The 21,574-nt window shown below is 38.0% G+C and overlaps 1 protein-coding gene across 3 annotated transcripts; it reads right to left on the bottom strand.

Moving 5' to 3' along the window:
* Positions 1-316: 316 nt before the first annotated feature.
* On the bottom strand, positions 317-21,507 carry IKBIP (IKBKB interacting protein). 3 transcript variants are annotated; one of them, XM_045779459.2, is made up of 3 exons: positions 20,989-21,483; positions 13,914-14,031; positions 317-1,605 (listed from the first exon to the last, which is right to left on the bottom strand). In XM_045779459.2, exons 1-3 carry the CDS (start codon positions 21,162-21,164, stop codon positions 850-852), a joined length of 1,050 nt encoding a protein of 349 aa, XP_045635415.1. In that variant the 5' UTR covers positions 21,165-21,483; the 3' UTR covers positions 317-849. The 3 variants fall into 3 exon arrangements, with proteins under 3 accessions (XP_045635415.1, XP_045635414.1, XP_045635413.1); XM_045779458.2 differs by lacking the exon at positions 317-1,605 and adding an exon at positions 7,496-10,018 and having other exon boundaries at positions 20,989-21,507; XM_045779457.2 differs by lacking the exon at positions 317-1,605 and adding an exon at positions 7,496-10,045 and having other exon boundaries at positions 20,989-21,164.
* Positions 21,508-21,574: the final 67 nt, after the last annotated feature.

Here is a 21,574-nt window from a genome sequence, read left to right as displayed (position 1 = left end):
CCATACGGGATATGCTCCCTGGCAGTCCACGGGGGCAAGTGGGGTTCAGATCCTGCCCCATCTAGATTTCCTAGTGGTAGACTGGCGGATCCTGCTTTTCCCCACTTGTGTGTGTGTGTGTGTGTGTGTGTGTGTGTGTGTGTGTGTGTGTGTGTGAGAGAGAGAGAGAGAGAGAGAGAGTGTGTATTGGGAATGCATAGGATTCTTGCTATATAAAATTACAAGTATACGTTTCAGCATATGTTTTTTGAAAAATCAACTGCTCAACCCTTTAAAATATTGTTTTTACTGTTCAGAATAGAATCTATTAACCTTAAAATAAAACAGCCGGTTATTTTACCAGCAAAATGGGTTTATTCAGGAATAACAGAGAATTGCAATTCAGGACATGCAAGCTATGGCAAAACCATAGGCAAGCCCAGAAAACAAAGGAGAGGAATGCTTTTTCATAGAGGAAAGGGGGCAGTTGGGAGGGGCTGTTCTAAACAAAAAGTCCATTGGCGTGAACTGGGAGTTTGCAGTGTGGTGGCTTCTCGTTGACTGAATTGCAACAGTGTCTCGCTGGCTAGGCTGCTGTGTCTAGGAGAAAATCTTCCTCCTGCTGGGGTAGTAAAGCATGGGCTTCTTCCTGTTTGGCCAGGGGCTGCAAGGAGTTAGGTATGGCATGAGAACTCCCCCTTCTGGCCTTGCAACTCCATTTAAATGAGGGTTCCTTTGTTCAGTCTCAAATCAAACACAAAATGATATTTGCTCCAAAATTTCATTATTTCTGAGTTGTCAGTCTTTTTATAACATGACAGAGGTCATGTTACTAAAAAGTTATTTCAGTCTCATCTAAATAATTTCAAACTAATTCATATCTGAAATGTGTGTTATTTCATCTTTCATATCCTTAATCTCAGCTCGGACTATTGTTAAATTAGATATTTTTTCATTTAAGAAAGCAATTTCTTTCTCTCTTTGGAGTAAGTCAGTAACCAATCTCCCAATGCGTAGTGTTAAATCGTTTACCAATGGTTCCAAACGGGAAAAGTCCTTCTTTAGATTATACACCTTTGGTTTTAGATCATTTGCAAAAGTCACTGTCTTCATAACTTTAGCTCTGTCACTTTCTAAGCTTAAAAACCTATCTGTGTGCTTGTTGAAATCATTCTTTAGCTCTGAAAGTATCTTCTTAACAGAATTAATTCTTTGTGAATTTTCAGATGCTGTCTTTCGGAGCATTGCTGTTCGGTCAATGCTACTTGAGAGAAGATCACCTATGTTTTTTACTGTATCTTTTTCTACTTTTTCTAGTTTATTTTCTAATTCTTGCGCAGAATCTGTCAATGATGTTACATCAGTTACTAAACCTGAAATACGTCGTATATCTGTTTTTACAGTTGTAATCTTGAGGCCAACATCTTTTGCCATAGAAGTTGTACTTTGGTCTACTTTTGTCACATCTTGAGAAAGAGATGTCAAATTGTTGTTCAATATATTCTGGTTTTCAATTATCCTGTTGGACCAAGTTTTCACCTCATAAATTTCCTCCTGTAGACGCTTTAGATGAGCAATTATTTGAAAAGACTTCCACTGTTCCATGATAGCTTCAGACTTCTGACACTGTAAGAAAATATAATACCATAATTAAATTGGTTAAAAGCTTAATATATAAAATTCAAGTTGAATTTTGAACTATAACTTTACCATTCTTCTGGAAAGCGTGGTAAAAGATGTATCAAGTGTATTACTAATGATTAAGAAGGAAAACATGAAGGAAATTTCATAAAATGTCACTGGAAAGAGCATTTTTCAGCTATTTTTATACTATCAGTCCTCTGTACGGTGGCAAAATGAGCTAAATGAGAGACAGTGAGGTATTTTTTCTTGCTGGAGAAGAGAGGAGGAAGCTTCCTCTAGATGAGCTTTGGTAGATTTGTGGGGGTCAAACAAGGCAACATAATTTTTGAAACACAAGTTTGTTTGTAGCTATTTCTAGTGCTAGAATGAAGGGACCAACGTTCAAGACTCCATGTGTATATGCTTTATTGTCCTGTTACTTTTAAAGATTTTATCTTTAAGTAATCTCCACGCCCAACGTGGGATTTGAATTTATAACCCAGAGATCAAGAGTTGCATGCTCTACTGACTGAGCCAGCCAGGTCCTATTACTTTTATAAATAATTTTCTGGGGTATTTATCCTGAGACCCTGAATAATGCAATTAACTAATTCTAAAGTTCCTACTATGTTAGACATAACAAGTGTGAGAGATATAAAGATGAGTACAGCTTGGGTTGTGACCTCAACTCAGTTTAGTAGTTTAGTAGAGAAGATAAATATGTAAAAAACAAAACAACCAATAAACAAAAAAACTATCTCCAAAATTCTAAAATCCTATGATTCCAAACACAAGTGGTTCTCAGCTTTTGTATATTTCCATGCCATCCTCCTTCCTTACCATCCACCTGTAAATTGTCATTTTGGTTTAACCTGGATATGTTAGTTGATGAACATTTTTGTTTCCTCATCCCATCTAACACCTAGTTGATGAACATTTTGGGCCACACAACTGCCTGGGAGTATTTCAAGCTATTTTCATTGTTTGTGGTAATGTTTGTGTGCACATGTGAGTGTGTGCGTGTGTGTGTGTTTAAATAGCAGTGTTGGAGAAGTTGAATATTTTGTTGTTTTTGAATATTTGAAATTTTTTGCAAGTCTTTATTTAAAATATTCTAGTTAGCTAACCCCTCACAATGTGGCCATTTTTCTCCTTCTAGATGTGCAGTTTGTTCTCTCAGTGTTCAGAATGATTTGATATTTATCTGGCTGTGTTCCAGGGATGAGGTAAGCATAGGGTCTCCCTACTACTCTACCATCTTAATTCCTCCTCCTGAGTGTTTGAAATTTTATTGCATTGTCGAGTGTTAATAATATTAAGAGGGAAAAGAAAAAAAGAAAGTGTGGATTTAGTGATAATAGTTTATATATGAGATATAATCTCATAATACAAAACTGAAAATTGTAACAGGAATTGTCAGGTAAAACTAGTAAACTTCAAAAAGAAGATAAACTGAAGACTGTGGATTGTATGCTCAGCTATGGAGGAAAAAAAATTAAAGGACATATGTAAAATATATTGTCAAAGCCTATGTCCGAAGACAGATACACATTGTGATTACACTGAAAGAGGGAGTCCCCTTTATAATGTGTAAGTCGATCATATGACTTTCACACATTTAACTTTCAACTTGTTTTCTAGGAGAGCATTGTTTTACTATTTATTTATTTAAAATATTTTATTTATTTATTTTAGAGGCAGGGAGGAGGGCAGAGGGAGAGGAAAGAGTCTTAAGCGGACTCCACTGAGTGCGGAGCTGGAAGTGGGGCTTGACCCCAGCTCCCTGAGATCACCACCTGAGCCGAAACCAAGAGTCGGTGCTTAACCAACTGTGTCACCCAGGCACCCTGGAAAGCATTGTTTTAAAGTGGAGATTGTCTATAACTGTGTACTAATAATCAAAACTAGTTGGATACTCCGTGTACATGGATATATCAAGAGGATATAATACTAAGTGAAATAAGTCAGAGAAAGACAAATACCATATGATTTCACTCATATGTGGAATTTAAGAAGCAAGACAAAGTGGAAAAAAAGAGACAAACAAAGAAGCAAACTCTTAAATATAGAGAACAAACTGGTGGTTGCCAGAGGGGAGGTCGGGGGGGTGATGGGTGAAAGGTGAAGGGGATTAAGAGTACACTTATCATGAAGAGCACTGAGTAACGTATAGAATTGTTGAATCACTGTATTGTACACCTGAAACGAATTTAACACTGTGTGTTAATTATACTTGAATTAAAAAAAATAAAATTTTGTTTTTAAAAAGCCCTAAGCATTAATTGGATCCAACAGTGTTTACTGGGCATGTATGTGCTAGTATGATCAAGAACAATTTCTGCTTTTAAGGTGTTTGTAGTTTAGTTTGGGAAAGAAAATGTCAATGAATAGATGATTTGAAATAAGAAAACAAAGTGGCGCCTGTGGCTCAGTCAGTTAAGCGACTGACTCTTGATTTTGGCTCAGGTCATGATCTTCAGGTTCAGGACTGAGCCCAGAGTTGGGCTCTGCGCTCAGCAGGGAGTCAGCTTGAGGATTCTCTTTCTCCTTTTCCCTTTGCCTCTCCCCCACTCATGGGCGCACATGCTCTCTCTCTCTCTCTTTCTCTCTCTCTCTCTCTGAAAAGCAGTTTTACAAAATAAGATCTACAGTTTCATCTCAAGACATCAAGTTTTATTTCCAAAATAATTGTGTATATCAGTTTTTTTTATGAATTACCATTATAAAATTGCATTTGCCTGGTTTACTCAGCTAATCTTTTGAGATTACTTTGATAACATTAACATGGTTTTATATAATGCAAATAAAAATTTAGTATGTTCAGAAAATTATATTTATAGCAGCTTAAAAAAGGAGTAACAATATAGCTGCAAAAAATGACAAGCTGAAATGGAGCAGAACAGTTATCTCAAAGTAGTAATTCCCCTTCTTTGCCCCATTATATATGTTGGATTTCAAAATACATTTTAGGATTTTTCTTCTCAAGTTTATGCTACGTTAATTATTGGTGAGGGGAGGTGGCCCCAAATGTTTTTTGGTAGAGAAGTTAGACTGTTGAAATGTTATTATGAGTATGACATTAAAGAGTAACCATAGGGGTGCTTGGGTGGCTCAGTTGGTTAAGTTTCTTACTTCAGATCAGGTCAGGTCATGGGTCCTGGGATCAAGCCCCACAGCAGGTTCTCCTAGCGGGGAGTCTGCTTATCCCTCTTCCTCTGCCCCTCCCCCACTAGTGCACGTGCCCATGTGCGCTCTCTTGTTCTCAAATAAATATCTTTTTTTTTTAAAAAAAGAGCAACCACAAATGGGAAGGAAATCAAGTAGTGATTGCAAAAGCATGTTTTATTTTTAAGAGAAAGGTTTTGCAAGTGTATTTGCTGAAACAGAGACTACAAAGGGTGAAGGAAGTAGATGGCTTATTTCATCCAATTCATTGCTAGGTTATTGTTTATTAATGTATCTACTCGGTAGAGTAAATGTAGCCTAACAGCATTACACAGTTAAGACTCCTAGAAAGAACGTACTTTATTCTTGGAAGGATCAGATCATTAAGAAACTGCTGGTAAGGCTCTCTGTTTCACTTGGTAGCTTATAAAAACAATTCATCATGAACTTCTACTGATCTTTACTAAAATATTTATGAATATAGTGTAGGAATATAGAAACATACTTGAAATTGTTTCACGGAATTATTATTTTTTAAAGATTTTTTAAATTTATTTGACAGAGAGAGCGCGCACAAGCAGGGGGAGTGGCAGACAGAGGGAGAGGGAGAAGCCAGCTCCCCGCTGAGCAGGGAGCCCAACTGGGGGCTCAATCCCAGCACCCTGGGATCACAACCTGAACGGAAGGCAGATACTTAACCAACTGAGCCATCCAGGCGCCCCTCACAGAATTATCTTTAAAAATTACTTAAGGCTTGTTTAAAAACTACTTGCCTAGAATGGACAGAAGTGTTGGAGTCCACCAATAGCTCAAAAGATTTTTACCGAATTCCTGTCATATATACAAGGTACTAAGCTAGATGCTGTCCTATAATGTTAAATATTGTCTGGATCTACAAGTAGAGCAACATGGTTCAAGGGAATGATTTCTGGGTCCAATGAGCTTTCCAAAAACTTTGCTAAAGGATCTTTTAGCTGTAACTAAAGAACCCGGAAATTTTATTAATCTCTAAAATTAAAAACTACATAAAGCCAGAAGGGGGTCTTAGAGATTTTTTTGATATAATTTCCTCATTTTACAAATTAAAAAGCTGAGCCCCAAAATAAAATGCCCAAGGACAGACAGTTAGTGGCAAAGCCTAGCTTAGAAAATTCTGGTCTAAGGCTCTTTCTCCACCACTGCTTTCCCACTGTTCCCTAAACATTTATTGGTTCCTTCTTATGCCCAAGGCCCAAATAATTTTAGGTCATTGTTACAACTTTTGGGTGACTTATAGTCTCGTTTAATGACAACAGGGTAGTGGACACATTTGGCCAAATTACAGTTTTTTTTTTTTAATTCTCAAGATGGATTTCTGGTAATTTTCTCCCTCTGGTTGAATAGTAGCAGATCGCATTGCACAGTGGGAGGTCAGTGGCTTCTGGAGTTGGACAGACTTAGCAGTGTGATTGCGAGTTTCCTAACCTTGCTAAGCCTCAGTTTCCTCATTTTTAAAATGGGTGTCATGGCTAGCAAAGTTGTAGTGTGAAGTAGGGATAATAAAGGTCATTGTAGGTACTCAGTGCACAGAGCTGTACTGTGATGATGATGAATGTAGACTTCCTAGCAATGTTTGACACATAATAGCCTCCAATGCTAGTTCTGTCCTCCCTTGCTGTGAAAGCTGGGATGGAGCATTTTGATTTGTATTAAATTAATAGTTCATAGCTGAACTGAAAAAAACAGAAGCTGGGTAAATTTGCAGAGCTTTTGCTAACTGTGCACATAAGTATATAGAGAAATGAATCTTTTTTCATGTGCTTGGTGAATTTGCAGCATCATTTAAAAAATTTTTAGTATCATTATTAATGACATATTAAGCTTTGATCAAGATTATAGATTCATAGAAAGGTCTGTAATCAGACTGAAATTAAAAATGTATCTTACTAGTTTTTACTAGTAAGTAGTAACTAGTATCTTATAGTTGAGAAAAAAAATAATAGTTTCTTACTAGTTTTCTGTGAAACCATAAGGCTAATAAATCAACATTTTTCATTATAAAATATAAAAGTACATTTAGTCAACAGCTTCTAATCATTAGGCAAAATTTAAGGAAATATTACTATAAATATACTTTTAAACTTTGCATCCAAAAGTTAAAAAAAATAGGTGTTTATTTTGTAAAAGTGATTTATTTATACTAAATTTAGAAAATGGACCCAGTAGTACTCTCTATCAGGAATTGATTGATATAGAATTTATTATCAACTACAAGATACAAAAATGTGTCTTAGAATATGGTAATCTTCCTTAAAGGAAAGACTAACAATGTAATTTAATATTTGATACACAGGGAAGTTTTTGAAATTTTAAGTATCTGTGTTATATAAATGAATGTAAGGAACAGAGGAAGAAAAATTAGGTATATCTAAATCTCTCTACTGACAATTTTTTATAGGAAAACCTCTGAGTAAAGGAAAATATACATATACGCATGTACATAATATGAATATACATACACACAATAGTTTTCTCATGAAATACTTGTAGAAGAGTAGTTTCTGTTTCCCTGGTAACTGTCACTCTAGAACACAGTGGTCACCTGGTTTCCATTTATTTTCTGTAGCAACTACTATGCTATATACAAGTTAATAATAATGTTGCATCAAATCTGGTGATAGGCTAAACAAACAAGCAAACTATGAGAGATCACATCTGCCATGACGGGATGGAGGTTGAAACAACAAAGTTCTAGTGAACTTTAGAATCTATTTTATTTGCATTAAAATAAAGGCAAACAAATACAATTTTGTCAGTGCACACAGACAAGAACTTAGACATTCAGATGTCAAGGAGTTTAATGTTAAGATTCCAGAAATTAGTAATATGCTCTTTAATAGTAGCATATTTTCAGGCTTATTTTTATGACCCATGGCTGTCTATCATAGGCCCTCCTAACCCCAAAGTAGAACTTGTTTGGGATTTTTCCAAAAATGTGCAAATTTACATAATAAAACTACCTGACCACAATTGACTGCTTTCAAGTTGTGTTTAATTCCACTGATATTATATTATAAAACTGGGACTACAGTTGGTTATTGGCAAGAAGACACAAGTAGGAACAATACTTCTATATGCAGTTGACTCAGTTTTCAACACCAAATTTGAACACTCTTGATACACCAGTTACCAATAAAAGTCTTATGTGCTTCCCCAACCCTGCACATTTCCAATGATCTTACTGGAAAAATCTGACTAGATCTCCCCTTAATCACATCCCAGTATGTCACATCTTATTCCTTGTGACTCCATTATATGATTTAGAGTAAAATAAAATCATCATGTAAAACAAATTTGGTTGGGGAATTAGTTTGGGAACTCTTTAAAACAATGGAGTACATTTAATTACCATAGTTATCATAATTTCTCAATATGCTGCTTTTTCCTCTTTAAAACAGGCCACAGGTATATTGGCTTTTTTTTTATTGTAGGTAGAATAATTTATCTAGGGATCATGTATCTAGCAAACTCAAGAGTCTGTAACACAGTTAGAACCTTAAAAAAAAAAAAATCCCAGGTAAACAAAGATATTCCAAAAGTCCATACTTCATACACACTTAATTCATGGGTAAAACTTTCAATAAGAACATATTTACTCTTTTTTTTCATTAAAAATTTTTTTAAAGTAATCTCTATGCTCAACATGGAGCTCGAATTCATGACTTCAAGATCAAGAGTCAGGCACACCTATATTTACTCTTATTTAAAAATTCTTACAAATATCTCTAATACACTTTAGAACCTTAATAAAAAGTAAAAATGTTTCCCAGGCTCCACAGTTTTCAAAAAGTACATATTGATTCACAGCAAATCACTTCATGTTTTCCTTTGGTCATGTTATCTTTTGTTTTAGACAAAATGTCTATGAACTTCGTGGTCTGGATCTTAGCCTGCAGTAAATTACAAAGGAAATGCAGAACTGGTTAGGCAGGCACATTTCCTACCAACCAACCTGACAGTAACAGCGGGCCAATGGGTCACATCTTTAGGTGACAGAAAAGGTATAAGAAATAGACATAGGTTTGAGAAAATAGCAAACTAGGGTCATTTAGTGAGAAAGGAACCACTCCTCAATAGCTTCTAGAGGTGTTAATATATTTGGGTCCAATATAATAGGTGAAACTCATAATAATGTCCATTACTTATTAGAAAAACATTTAAAATATTAAGTATATTGCTTTAAAAAGGTGGGGATATATTTTGGAAATTCTATTTAAAATGCAAAAAATGAGATAAATTTTATTGCTTAAATAGATAAGCTTTCATTATCTGGATAATCCATGTGTGTGGATGTGTCACTTATTTGCCAGTAATGTAGGATAAAAGGCATATCAAAATAACAGAAAAGTATGGAACTAATAACTTTATGTATAATATGGTCATCAGAATAAATGTGGTGCATTTAAAAGTCACTATCAATTCCTTTATTTTCTAAATTATATTCTTCTAAAGTTCCCTTTTCTCTTGTACTTGAATATACCATAAAATCATGAACTTTTCCTTTCAGAACATCCAGTTCATTTTGCATCTTTAATATGCTATTGTCATACTGAATTCCTTCAAGGGTTTTTTGCATCTCCATGATTTCAGATACTGCTTTTAGCATATCATCTTCCATATTAAACATCTGAGTAGTTAAGTCTTCCATTTTTTTTTCTGTCCCTATCAGATCCTGAGAGACTCTGAGAACAGAGCGAATAGCACTCTCAATTGTTGGCAAATGTGTCTTGCATTCTTCAACTTTGGGTTCATAGTTGGAAAGTTTATTAGTCAGGTCTTCATCTCTGGCAAAGAGAGCATGCTGTTCCTCTTCTAGCTTTTCAACTGCTTTTGTATCAGAGCCAAGCTGCTCCTCTACTCGTAGAAGATCCTCTTCTTCTTGTCTTTTTACTGTTCTAATATTTCTTAGTGTGCTATCTTCCAAATCTTTTAGCCTTTCAGTGAGCAATTTTATTTCTTGTTCAGCTGAATTAATTTGGACAGTAACTTGAGAATGTATTTGTTTTGATTCTGATTTGAAAATGTCTGTATTAACATTCATTTCTTCTAGGCTTCTTTTCCAGAAATCTGAAACATTCTGGAATTTCTCATTAAGGCTTTGCATCTTTTGGGTGAGCAACTCTTCACTATTTTGGATGTCATGCATAATACTTTGGAGGCTGGATACTTCTTGCTCAAACTGGGTCACCAAAGACATGGATGATGTAGCTTCCTGCAGGATAGTTTCAGTAGACTCAAGCTGCATTTATAACACAAAACAATTCCCAAAGCTACTTAATAACTTTTTTTTTTTTTTAAGAGAGAGAGAGAGCATGAGCGAGTGAGGGGAGAGGGGCAAAGGCAGAGGGAGAGAGAGAATCTTACGTAGGCTCCATGCCCAGTGTGGAGCCTGACATGGAGCTTGATCTCATGACCCTGAAATCATGACCCGAGCCAAAATCAGGAGTTGGACACTTAACCAACTGAGCCGCCTAGGTGCCCCTTAATATCTTTTATATTAGGGAAATACACTTTAACAATGACATGTCCAGTTCAAATTCTGAAGATGTCTAAAATATCCATGTATATCAGAGCCATAATGACAAAAACTTTCATTACTTCAGTAGTTGTTCTAACAGATTTTAAAACAAATGTAATAGATTAGCACTATGGTAGAAAAACACACACCTGAATTTATAAACCTAAATATCTGTACATTTTCATGGAGGGACATTCAAGAGAGAAATAATGTTAAAGAAGTCTGAAGTATATCATATTTCCTTCTTTTCTTACTCCAATGGAAAGCAACTTAGTTGTCATTCTTACAGTTATTTGGCTTTTTTGATTCTGGAAGAGTTTCTTCCTCAAAATCTCTTGACTGACCTCTTACAGAGAAGGTACCAGAATCAGATCTTACAGATATAACAAAGGCAAAATGAATAAAAGTGCGGTTTAGTGAGGCAACTCACATCAAATAGTAACATGTGCTAAGTATCTGTAAATTGTGGTAAGCTCCTGGCATTTCCTCATATGTGTCCAGAATATAGGAGGCTGTGGACCTCTTTTAGCTTATACTCACGTAGATCCTCAGAGACTACAGGAAGGCCTGGAATGATCGTTAACTTACTAAGTGTTTACGGCATTGTGTTGAAGGCATAATACTGTACAAGATATGGTTCTGTCCTTAAGAAGCTTAGTGTAATTGGGGAGAAAGCCAAGTCTACATGTGTTATGAGGGGGAAAGAGCTATGGAAGCACTTACATGGGGCACCCAAACCAGACTTCAAGGATCAAGGAAAATATTCTAGAAGTATTATCTGATATCTGCTTCTAGTTACTTCTTTTCTAAATCATCCTACACACTACAGACAGATGAAGCTTTTAAAAACCGCTATGCACATCATGGTATGACATTAAAAAACCCACGATGTTTCCTAATACTTCTAGGATAAAGTCCCAAATTTATCTCTATGCTATTCTCCCCTCCTTGTTGCTTAGCTCAGTGTGTCTTTCCTTCAAGGCTCAGAACAGATCTCAGCTCCTTAGCGCAGCATTCTTCCATAGCCCAAACTCCTGGAGCACCTACTGTGTTGTGTATTTGACACCTGTTTGGCACTCGGCACACAAAATTAGAGAATTTTTGAGTGTTTACTCTGTGCCAGACCTTGTGCTAGACACTAGATATCAAAATATAGACATAATATAGTTCCTGACTTCATAATTTGACAGAGGAGACAGCATTTTGGATCTTTTACATCACATATTCTGGAGTCCCACTAAGATTCATTGATTATCCTCTGTTCCATTATTAGGCACTAAGGATATAAAGACAGAGTGTTTGCTTTAAAGAGCAGAAAAGGAGGCAAATTAATAACAACACAAACTCACAAACTTACTATTTCTGTCACGATAGAATTAGCATGGGGAGAATGAATGCTCCGAGTCTTGAGCGGAATGAGGAAAGGCTTAGAAGTGACTGAAATCTGACACTTGAACAGAGTGATGTTACTAGTCCGGTGAAGATACAAGAGCTTCTAAATTCCTTAGGGGAAGGAATGTCTTGTGCCTTTTTGTACCTCCCCTGTCTTAGGGTATAAAACACATGTTTGTTGACATTTAGGAAGAAGAATGGCCATAAATCTGGGCCCACCCCAATCAAGACCTGAAGCAATCCCAGGTGATAGAAACAATGTGTAACAGTACTGACTAATATAAAAAGACCACTCTGAAACCTTATTTAAAAGTTATTTTTAGGGGTGCCTGGCTGGCTCAGTCGATAGAGCATGCAACTCTTGATCTTTGGGGCTGTAAGTCTGAGCCCCCACATTGGGTGTAGCGATTACTTAAAAATAAAATCTTTAAAAAATAAATGTACACATGTAGCTATTAGACAAGATCCTTAAAAAATCAATTCTGAGAAATATTTGTACATCAGCAATATTCTTAAGTTTAGCTGTCTTATTATCAGCCTTTTGAGTTAAGTTTATCTTCATCTATCGTAATTTCCTGTTTAGGCTGTTCACCAAGCATCACTATAATCCGGAGGCAGTAGACCCAGCAGACCCCAAATACATGATCAACTTTTCAGAACAGTAAAGGTCTCAAGATTGAATTTGAAAATATATAGTGACTAGTATGCTACAATAATTTGCATTTATGGGCTGTCAATATATCCTAATAGTTTTTTCATTTATTTTTAAAAGAGTTTAATACCTTAAATTTATTACTGTTTAAAGTTTTCAAGTTTGCATATATATTATATCACATCTGATCCTTATAAAAATATTGTTATTCTCACTTAATAAATGATGAAATAGAGGCTAAGAGAAATTAAAGTGATTTTTTTCCAAGGTTACACAGCTGTGATGAGAGCCCACATCTGGTTGTTTTCCCCTCCTACTGATTATCCTGGCCTTTAGGACAAGCTTTGCAAAAGGGCAGCTATTGTCGAATTACTCCTAGGGAAGACTGGGAGAGAAAGAGCTTTGCAAAGACTGAGTATTTCTTGGATAATGATGATATTTTAAAAATCTGCCTCAAAAAGCATTTTAATTGCCACAAAATTTTTCATTTTGAAAGGACATCTTTCTTCAAAATTTGTTTTCAATAGCTTTTAAATACATGGAGTTCTATCTCCTGGGATTTATTTTTCTGTAACTCTGTTCCCTCTGATTAGAGGAGCCCCTAACAAATAAAATCAGATTCCAACTTGAGCCCTACGTCAAAATACCCACTCCTGTACCATTATGTAGCTTCTTCCCAAAGCCCCTGGGCTCACCCTCTGTGGAATCCCCTGGCATACGTGAGGGATGCATAATTTTCATCTATGGCTTTTCTCTTCTGGGGGATTGATTATATACTAATTCTATGCATGAGGCCACAGGAACTCAGACCCTCTATTTCATTTTTCTCTTTTTGTAAATCCTTGCTCACCGTGGTGCCAAGCACAGTCCTTGTCTACCTTATGACACGAGTAAAGGTTTAGTGAACGAATAAATGAACAAAGAAGGTATGTTTCCCAATCATAGCTTGGTTCCTGGTAGCCAGACAAGTCCTGCATGATGCCTCATTGATTGCAGCTGACCTCTGCTGAGAAGCATGGTAGTTAAAAATTTATGTCTCACATTTCTAAGAATTCCAGTAATAATGCATCTGCGTTTGCAGCTTGAAGAAACACAACATACACATGGATTTTAATTTTCAGTTGACTACCAAACCAATATTTATTTTTAGTCATTTTGATATGCAGATGTATACAAATTTACCAACTAGAAAGTAAAGAAAGAAAAAACCTGATGGACCTTTGCCCAGCAAGTGCTGTTGCTATTCTAATTTTATACCTGAAGACCAATCACATTTTCAGTGCTCTAGACACTTGATATTTAACAAGGAAATTGGGGTCACATCAATATAAACAGTAACATTTATATTAAAAAAAAAAACCCATCTTTTCAAAATAATCTGAGTCTAAATTGGACTGAAGGGAGAAATGTACGAAAACCAGTGAGAGTTAAAGCAGTAATGGTCTAAAAGGCAGGAAAAAGGAAGTATGAACTGGGGTAGAAGAGTGGTAGTAGGGAAGAAAAATGGGAAAATCTACCCAAGTAAGCCAGTTAATAATTAATTACCTTTTCTGAAATTAAACTGATTTTACTTTGAAGTCCTTGGAACTTGTTGGTTTCTATTTTCAGTAACTCGTATTGGCTTTCCACCTTTGCAAACTTTTCTGACTGCTGAAATACAAACCTGGAAAAGAAAAAAAAATCACTACCTCCTAATTCACATCCATTTAAGTTTGAATTTTAAAGGAACATTTTATACTTCTGGTAAGGACAACATAAATTCTGGTATGAGTAGTGACAGCTTTTAGTAGTTTATTTTGACAAATTAATAGAAAGCGAAACTCTATACTGTTCAAGTCCCAGTCCAGTGAGTGAGATGGTGTGATAGTTGAATGCAAAGAAATATTTTGGAGGAAGAAATGACGAATTATCTAGAATAAGATATGAGATCTCTATTATTTTTCTCAAGGCCATATTTGGGCAATATCTAGAAAATAGGTGTTTTCATACTGAAATGTAGAAGCAAGAGTTACCTATATAAAAAAGGTATTTTTAAATTAAAATGTAGGCAAGAAATAAAGCAGTGGAACGGAACAGAGAGATGACTAGAAGCTGAAAAATAACAAGTCAAAACTACAAAAACAGGAGTCATTGTCAAAGTGGCAATAGAACATATATGCAATGCAGGGTTTATAATCTCTACAATTGGTTATACTCAATATACAAGTCATGTAGGTGTACTTAATTTTTTTCATATAGGTGGACTTTAGATGCTATTCTAAAATTGGAGTGTATTCTTCATCTGGTAAGTAGTAAAGGTTGCGGAAACATAAGTTATCCCAATCTTAGAAACAATAAATAGACTTTTGTTTGTATAGGACTTGAGATAAGCAAATGCAAAAGAAATGCTTTGGATCTAATACCATTTTGGCTCATCTACTTTTGACTCAATTCTTTGGGCTCAGAAAAAGCAGCAGTTGAAATTCTTCGTGTATTTATTGAGTCATCAAAAAGTGGTGGGGCAGAACCCTATGAAGAGAGTGCTTAAATCAAACTACATAGACCAGTGGTTCAAAAGCTTTGCTCCATATTGAAGTCACTTGTCTGCTGGGTCCCACCCACGGAAATTCTGACTTATGTGGTTTAAGATGTGATTTGGATATTGGAAATCTTAAAAGCTCCCCAGATTATCTGAGTACTCAGTCAAGCTGAGAAGCACTAGTTGATAGTGTTTTATGAAACTGACTTCCACTGAAAGACATACATTTAAAGATCGCAAAACTCAAAGGACAGATGAAAGACTTCTAAGCTTTGTGTATTATTGCAAAGGTGTGATGCTTCAAATTCATAGATGTTATTAGGCTAACTTGCTATAAAACTATCCAAAACTGAAATGGACTTTTTGTTTTTTTGAACAATGTTACAATATCAGATAAAATAAGTTTTTTAAAAAAAGATTTTATTTATTTTAGAGAGAGTGAGTGAGCCTGAGTAGGGGGTAGGATCAGAGGGAGAGGGAGAAGCAGACTCCCAGCTGAGTGCAGAGCCCAATGGGGGGTCGATCCCATGACCCTGAGACCACGACCTGAGCTGAAATCAAGAGTCAGATGCCTAACTGACTGCCGACCAGGCACCCCATAAAATAAGTTTCTTTCGATGATGGCTAGTGTCTGTCCTATGAGATAACAATGAAGTAAGTAAGCCCAGGTTACATAACTAGCATAGATTGACTTTTCTCCTATGTGCTAAAATGACTTTTAAATAACATTTCTGGTTATTAGAAAATGCCATTACTCTAATTTTCAAAGATGAATGTGTAGACTTAATTCTTTTTTATATTGGCTGTTTCATTCTTGGATTTTAAGAGATTATTTTCAGAGTATAGGCTTATCTGAGATCATCAGACAGAGACCAAGGATGGAGAATACCCTGAAGAAATAAGTCTAATTTCAGAGATTAGTTTTTTCACTCATTACTGCAGTGTTACCTCAGGGATTTATCCTGTAGATTAGACTGTTTATTCAGAATAAAACTGTTATTGTAAGAGACTTTTTGTGAAGGTTGATACAATACTATAACACATTATAGCACTTTCCATTTTATTAAATATTTTAATGTCTATTTCTGGACTTCTTCTCAAAATTCAAATATTAAGCAAAACTTTGAAGAAAATTATGTCATGCTAGTGCAAATATCATCTCTGATGATAATGTGTAGGTTTTTTTTCATGGTTAGCTTCTCAACAAAATAAAAAAAAAGATTCACCATTATTACATATGAATAATAATGCATATAAGAAAAAACAAGCATAGAGGTGCCTGGGTGGCGTGGCTTGGTTAAGCGTCTGCCCTCAGCTCAGGTCATGATCCCAGGATCCTGAGATCGAGCCTGTCGTCCTCGGGAGTCTGCTTCTCCCCTTCCCTCTCCCCCTCTCTCTGCCTGCCACTCTGCCTGCTTGTGTTTGCTCTCTCTGTCAAATAAATAAATAAAATCTTAAAAAAAAAAAAAAAAGAAAAAACAAGCATAAAGTTGACTCCGGTAGTAATGAAAAAAATGAAAAGTGGTTTGTATGTGCTGAGTTAAAATACATTCATTTTATTTTTCACTTGGATGTGCCAGGCACTATTCTAAAATTATTTATAAATATTAACTCATTTAACATTAAGGAAGAGGATGATTTTCTAGAAGTCAATGTTGACAGAAGGTAGCTTCAGTCCTGAAAATCTAAATTTTTGAAACTGGTATCCAGGTTAGTGTCCAAAGCGCTTTGTTTCCTTTTATGAATCAGAGGTGTGTGTGTGTGTGTGTGTGTATCTATATACAGATATATATATACATTTTTTTTAAGTAGGTTCTACACCCAGCATGGAGCCCAACGTGGGGCTTAAACACGCAACTCTGAGATTGAGACCTAAGCTGAGACCAAAAGTCAGATGTGGGATGCCTGGGTGGCTCAGTCAGTTAAGTATCTGCCTTCGGCTCAGGTCATGATCCTCGAGTCCTGGGATCGAGTCCTGCATCAGGCTCCTTGCTCAGTGGGGACCCTGCTTCTCCATCTGCCTGCTGTTACCCCTGCTTGTGCTCACTCTTTCTCTGACAAAAAAAAAAAAAAAAAAAAAAGGTCAGATGCTTAACCAATCAGAGGCATATTCTAACAGAAGTTCAAGGCCACCTTATTCCCTGTCTTCCTCAGTTTAGATGAGACAGTTAGGGTCTGCTAAGGGCTCTAGCTTCTAGTTAGAAAAGGACTATAAATAGTTCTGGACGAGGGATTTTTTTTTTTTTTTTTCCCTAGGGTTTTGGCCTCCTCTTAGGTTAGTATCAAAGGGAGGGCATATCATACTGGGTAAGAGTATGGAACTGAGCAATTTTAGCTCTGCCATTTATGAGCTGTATAGTCGTCTTGGCAAGGTATTTATTTTTGCTATAGTTTCCTCATCTGTAAAGTGAGAATAATACTTCATAGGGTTGTTGTAGATTAAATAGGTTCAAATTCGTGCAGTTAGGGTACCACACATCAGTTACTCTTTTTAAGTCTGTTGGCCATTTCTTTCAGATTGCTTTGTGCAGCTGCTTTTCCAACCCTCTGACAAACTTATAGTGGTACAAAGGATCAGGTTTTCCTCCTGCTTACACCGGATGGAAGCCCCAGGCCTGTCCACCTTTGAAATCAGTGTTGGGTTTATAGTAAATCAAGGATGGAATGGATGGATTAGACCACTTACAGGAAGAGAACTCTCTTACCCTGTTTTTGGGCCTCTTCTCATTATCACATGAGAAAAGGATATGGGAAAAAGGGTCCCAGGTTAATTGGCTAGTTTAGTGTGGGCCTTACAGAAGGAATCTTCGACTCCTTCAGAATTCATTGCAGTCTACAGACACCTCATACTGATTTAGGGCCTGTAGGATGAAACAGTGTTCATTTCCTTAGGGAACTACATAGCTCCTTTAGTAATCTTAGATGGTGGCAGACAGCTGATGGAGGACTTACAGGATTTCTCTGATTGTTTCAACTTAATAATGAAAAGGAGGCAAATAAACAAAGGAAGCTATCACTATGGATCTTCTGCAAGAGAAGGCTTTCAGGGCCACTAAGGTCAGTACCCATTCAGCCCTATGTTTCATACTATAGCTTCATTTTCAGGCACAATACAGAATGTTCAGGAAAATAGCGACCATATTCCATTTAAAATCAGTGCATGTAGGGGCACCTGGGTAGCTCAGTTGATTAAGCGTCTGCCTTCAGCTCAGCTCATGATCCCTGGGGTCCTGCATCGGTCTCCCTGCTCAGCAGGGAATCTGCTTCTCCCTCTCCCTCTCCCTCTGTGTGCTCTCTCTCCCTCTCTCTTGCTCATTCTCAAATAAATAGATCTTAAAACAAAATCAGGGCATTTAAAGCATAATCCTGTCTTTCAGATAAAACTTCACGTACAAAAAAACAGGAGAAAAAAAGATGAAAAATGAGGTTAGTGAAGATTTTCAATGTAACTCGTGTCTTTACTATCAGGACTAACAGTAAATTCCTGCACTAAAGTGTCTACTTTTCAGGTTTTCCTTTATTGATTTCTTTTTTTTTTTAGACAGACGGGGGGGGGGGGAAGAGGGGCAGAAGGAGAGGGAGGCAGAATCTTAAGCAGACTCCATGCCCAGTGCAGAGCCCAACTTGGGGCTTGATCCTACAACCCGGAGATCATGATATGAGCTGAAATCAAGAGTTGGATGCTTAACTGACTGAACCACGCAGGTGCCCCTATAGATTTGTATTAGTGCTTTTCTTGAAGAGTAACTAAATTATTGAAAAGTTGAACATTCTGTGATGTAATTTATCTCATGAATATGACTCTTTGGGTAATAGAGAATTAGTAAATTTAATAACCCAAACCGGTTGTATTAGGTTCCAGAGAGAAGCAACATATACAGATAATCCCCAACTTATAATAGTTTGACTTGAGTTTTTTGACTTTATGATGGTGTGTAAGTGATATGCATTCAGTAGAAACTGTACTTTGAATTTTGACCGCTTCCCAGAGTAGCAGTGAGATCCTGATCCTCTCCCGGGTCGGATCCTCTCCCCTGATGCTGGGCAGTGGCTGCAGCAGTAGCTCCCTGTGAGCCACGTGACCATAGTCGCTTCAAACCAATCTGTACCCATACAGGCATTGTTTTTTCACTTTCAGTATTCAGTAAATTACATAAGATATTCAATACTTTATTATAAAATAGGCTTGTTAGATGATTTTGCTCGAGTGTCTGCTAATGTTAAGTGTTCTGAACACACTTAAGATAGGTTAGGCTAAGCTATGATGTTTGGTAGATGAGGTAGGTGTTAAATGCATTTTTGACTTATGATATTTTCAGCTTACAATGGTAACCCCATCCTAAGTCAAGGAAGATCTGTATCTTTTAGGCTACTAGCTTTGTTACTGAATAACTTTCTCAGTATAAAAGGGTTTTTGTTTTTTTTTTTTAAGATTTTATTTATTTGACAGAGAGAGAGACCTCCAGTGAGAGAGGGAACAAGCAAGGGGAGTGGGAGAGGAAGAAGCAGGCTCCCAGCGGAGCACAGAGTGCGATGTGGGCTCAGTGGATCGCAGGACCCTGGGATCACCTTGGATCACGCCCTCAGCCTGAGCCAAAGGCAGACGCTTAACGACTGAGCCGACCAGGCGCCCCTAAAAGGGTTTTTATTTACCTAAGGAAGGTCGTGCATTTTAAGACATAAAAGCAACTTACAAGAGTAAATTTATTAAAAAGGGTAAATTTATTCTTTTAAGATCAAAATAAAAATATTACATAAAATGCCATATTACTAAGATGAACTTTTTTTTTTGACGAGAACATTTACTTATTTAAAGATTTTATTTATTTATTTGACAGAGAGAGAGCACAAGCAGGGGGAGCAGCAGGATGAGGGAGAAGCAGCAGCAAGCTCACCGCTGAGCAGGGAGCCTGACATGGGGCTCCATCCCCTGGGATCATGACCTGAGCAAAGGCAAGGCCTAACCAACTGAGCCACCCAGGTGCCCCCTGAAAAGAACATTTAATAACATTCACTTTATTGTAACAAATATTTTATTAATTTTGACTCAGGATGAGTCACCAGTATAGTATAATTCAAAATTTACTACAATCAGAAATAGTTTAGACTAAAGGAGGCCCAGGGTCCCTCCTAGAATTCTATTACTCTTGAAGATGAATAACTATCTTCCAAATACTTTAAAAATCAGTGAAAAGTGGAAGGAAATTCTAACTTAAAGCATCAGTCTTGTTATTTTTTATTTATTTGAGAGAGAGCCCCCGAGCGAGAGCCATGCGGCAAAGGCATAGGGAGAGAGACAAGCAGGCTCCCTGCTGAGCAGGGAGCCCACACAGGCCTCCATCCCAGGACCCCAGGACCCCAGGATCATGACCTGAGAGAAGGAAGACGCTTGACTGAGCCACCAGGCACCCCTTAAGGTTATTTCTAATACTCATTTTTTCTACAACGTGTCACTATTTACTTGGTTTAAAGACTACAGATGTTCAGTTTTAGGTGAACACAAATGCTACACTTTTGTCATTTTACAGTACTAAAATTCAATCTGTAATTTAGGAATACACTTTAAATTCATAACACATTAACAATGATGGAAATATGAGAAATCCTCCAAACTCTGATATTGTCATTAACGTTTGTTGCCCCGAGATCATACTGAATTCTTTAAAGACTGCAAACCTTGCCAATAGGGATTTATGGGCTGAGGGTGCGGCAACTGTGTCCAAGGCAAATGTGCAGCGGACAGGAAATGGTGGCTTACAAAAACGGAAAAGCTTCCGACGTGTAGTAGGCGCTTAATAAAGTTTGGCTAAATCCGCATCTCATAAGAAATGGCTGACTCGTTCCCAGGCCTTAGGTTCAACTTCAGTTGAGTGATCAAGCACACTACTAGGCCAAAGGAAAAGTGAGTTGTAAGAAACGAGCGAAGAGAGAGAGAGAAAAAAAAGTAGGGCTGTCCCTTTTTTGGGGTCGGGGCAGAGGAACAGAAGCCGCAGGTCTGGGGATGGAAGGTTAGCGGGACGCTGAGCCGGGCGAGGCCCCGAGAAGAGCGGGGCGACCGCGAGAGGCCAGACACAGGGCCCGGGCGGCCTCGCGTCCACTTACCAGGCCAGGCCCAGGCACGTCCCCAGCGACAGCAGGCTCACGCCGGTCCGGGGGTCCGCCCAGCCCCCACCTCCACCGCCCCGGGCCTCGGGGCTCTTCCCGCCCTCGCTCCGCTTCCCCGGCTCCGAGGGGGCTCCCTTGGGTCCCGACTTCTTCCGGCTCTTCACCTCCGACATTTCTGAGGACGCGACAAGCCCCGGGCGGCTTCTTCACCTCGGGGGTCGGGACGTGGCCGCCTTAGCCTCCGCGGGGACGCCTCGGCGGTGACCGCGCCCCCTCCTGGACTTGGCACCGCCCACAAACTTGCCCCCTCTTCTCCCGGCTGTTCTCACTGCTTCACAGCGTCCCCCAGCCACCCGCCCTGTCTACTTCCTCCAGCAGAAGCACCTGGCGAGCCTCCTTCTCCTTTCCATTAATGCCGCAAACCTGAGGAAATCGTGGCTTCCCCGCGCGCACGGATCGCGGGACAGCGAAGGAGCGGGGAAGGGTAGCGCGTGCCACGTGGAGCGCGCCGCCGCCTCTGTCCTCTGTCCCCGGAAAGAGGCGCGCCCCCGTGGCCTAGCCACGCCCCCGCCATGGGGTGGGG

This window comes from Ursus americanus, chromosome 17 (genome assembly GCF_024610735.1).
Source record: "Ursus americanus isolate L20-20 chromosome 17, mUrsAme1.1.p, whole genome shotgun sequence".
Classification (NCBI taxonomy): domain Eukaryota; kingdom Metazoa; phylum Chordata; class Mammalia; order Carnivora; family Ursidae; genus Ursus; species Ursus americanus.
Note: the sequence above shows the minus strand (reverse complement) of the source record. Positions and strands in the feature narration are given on the sequence as shown.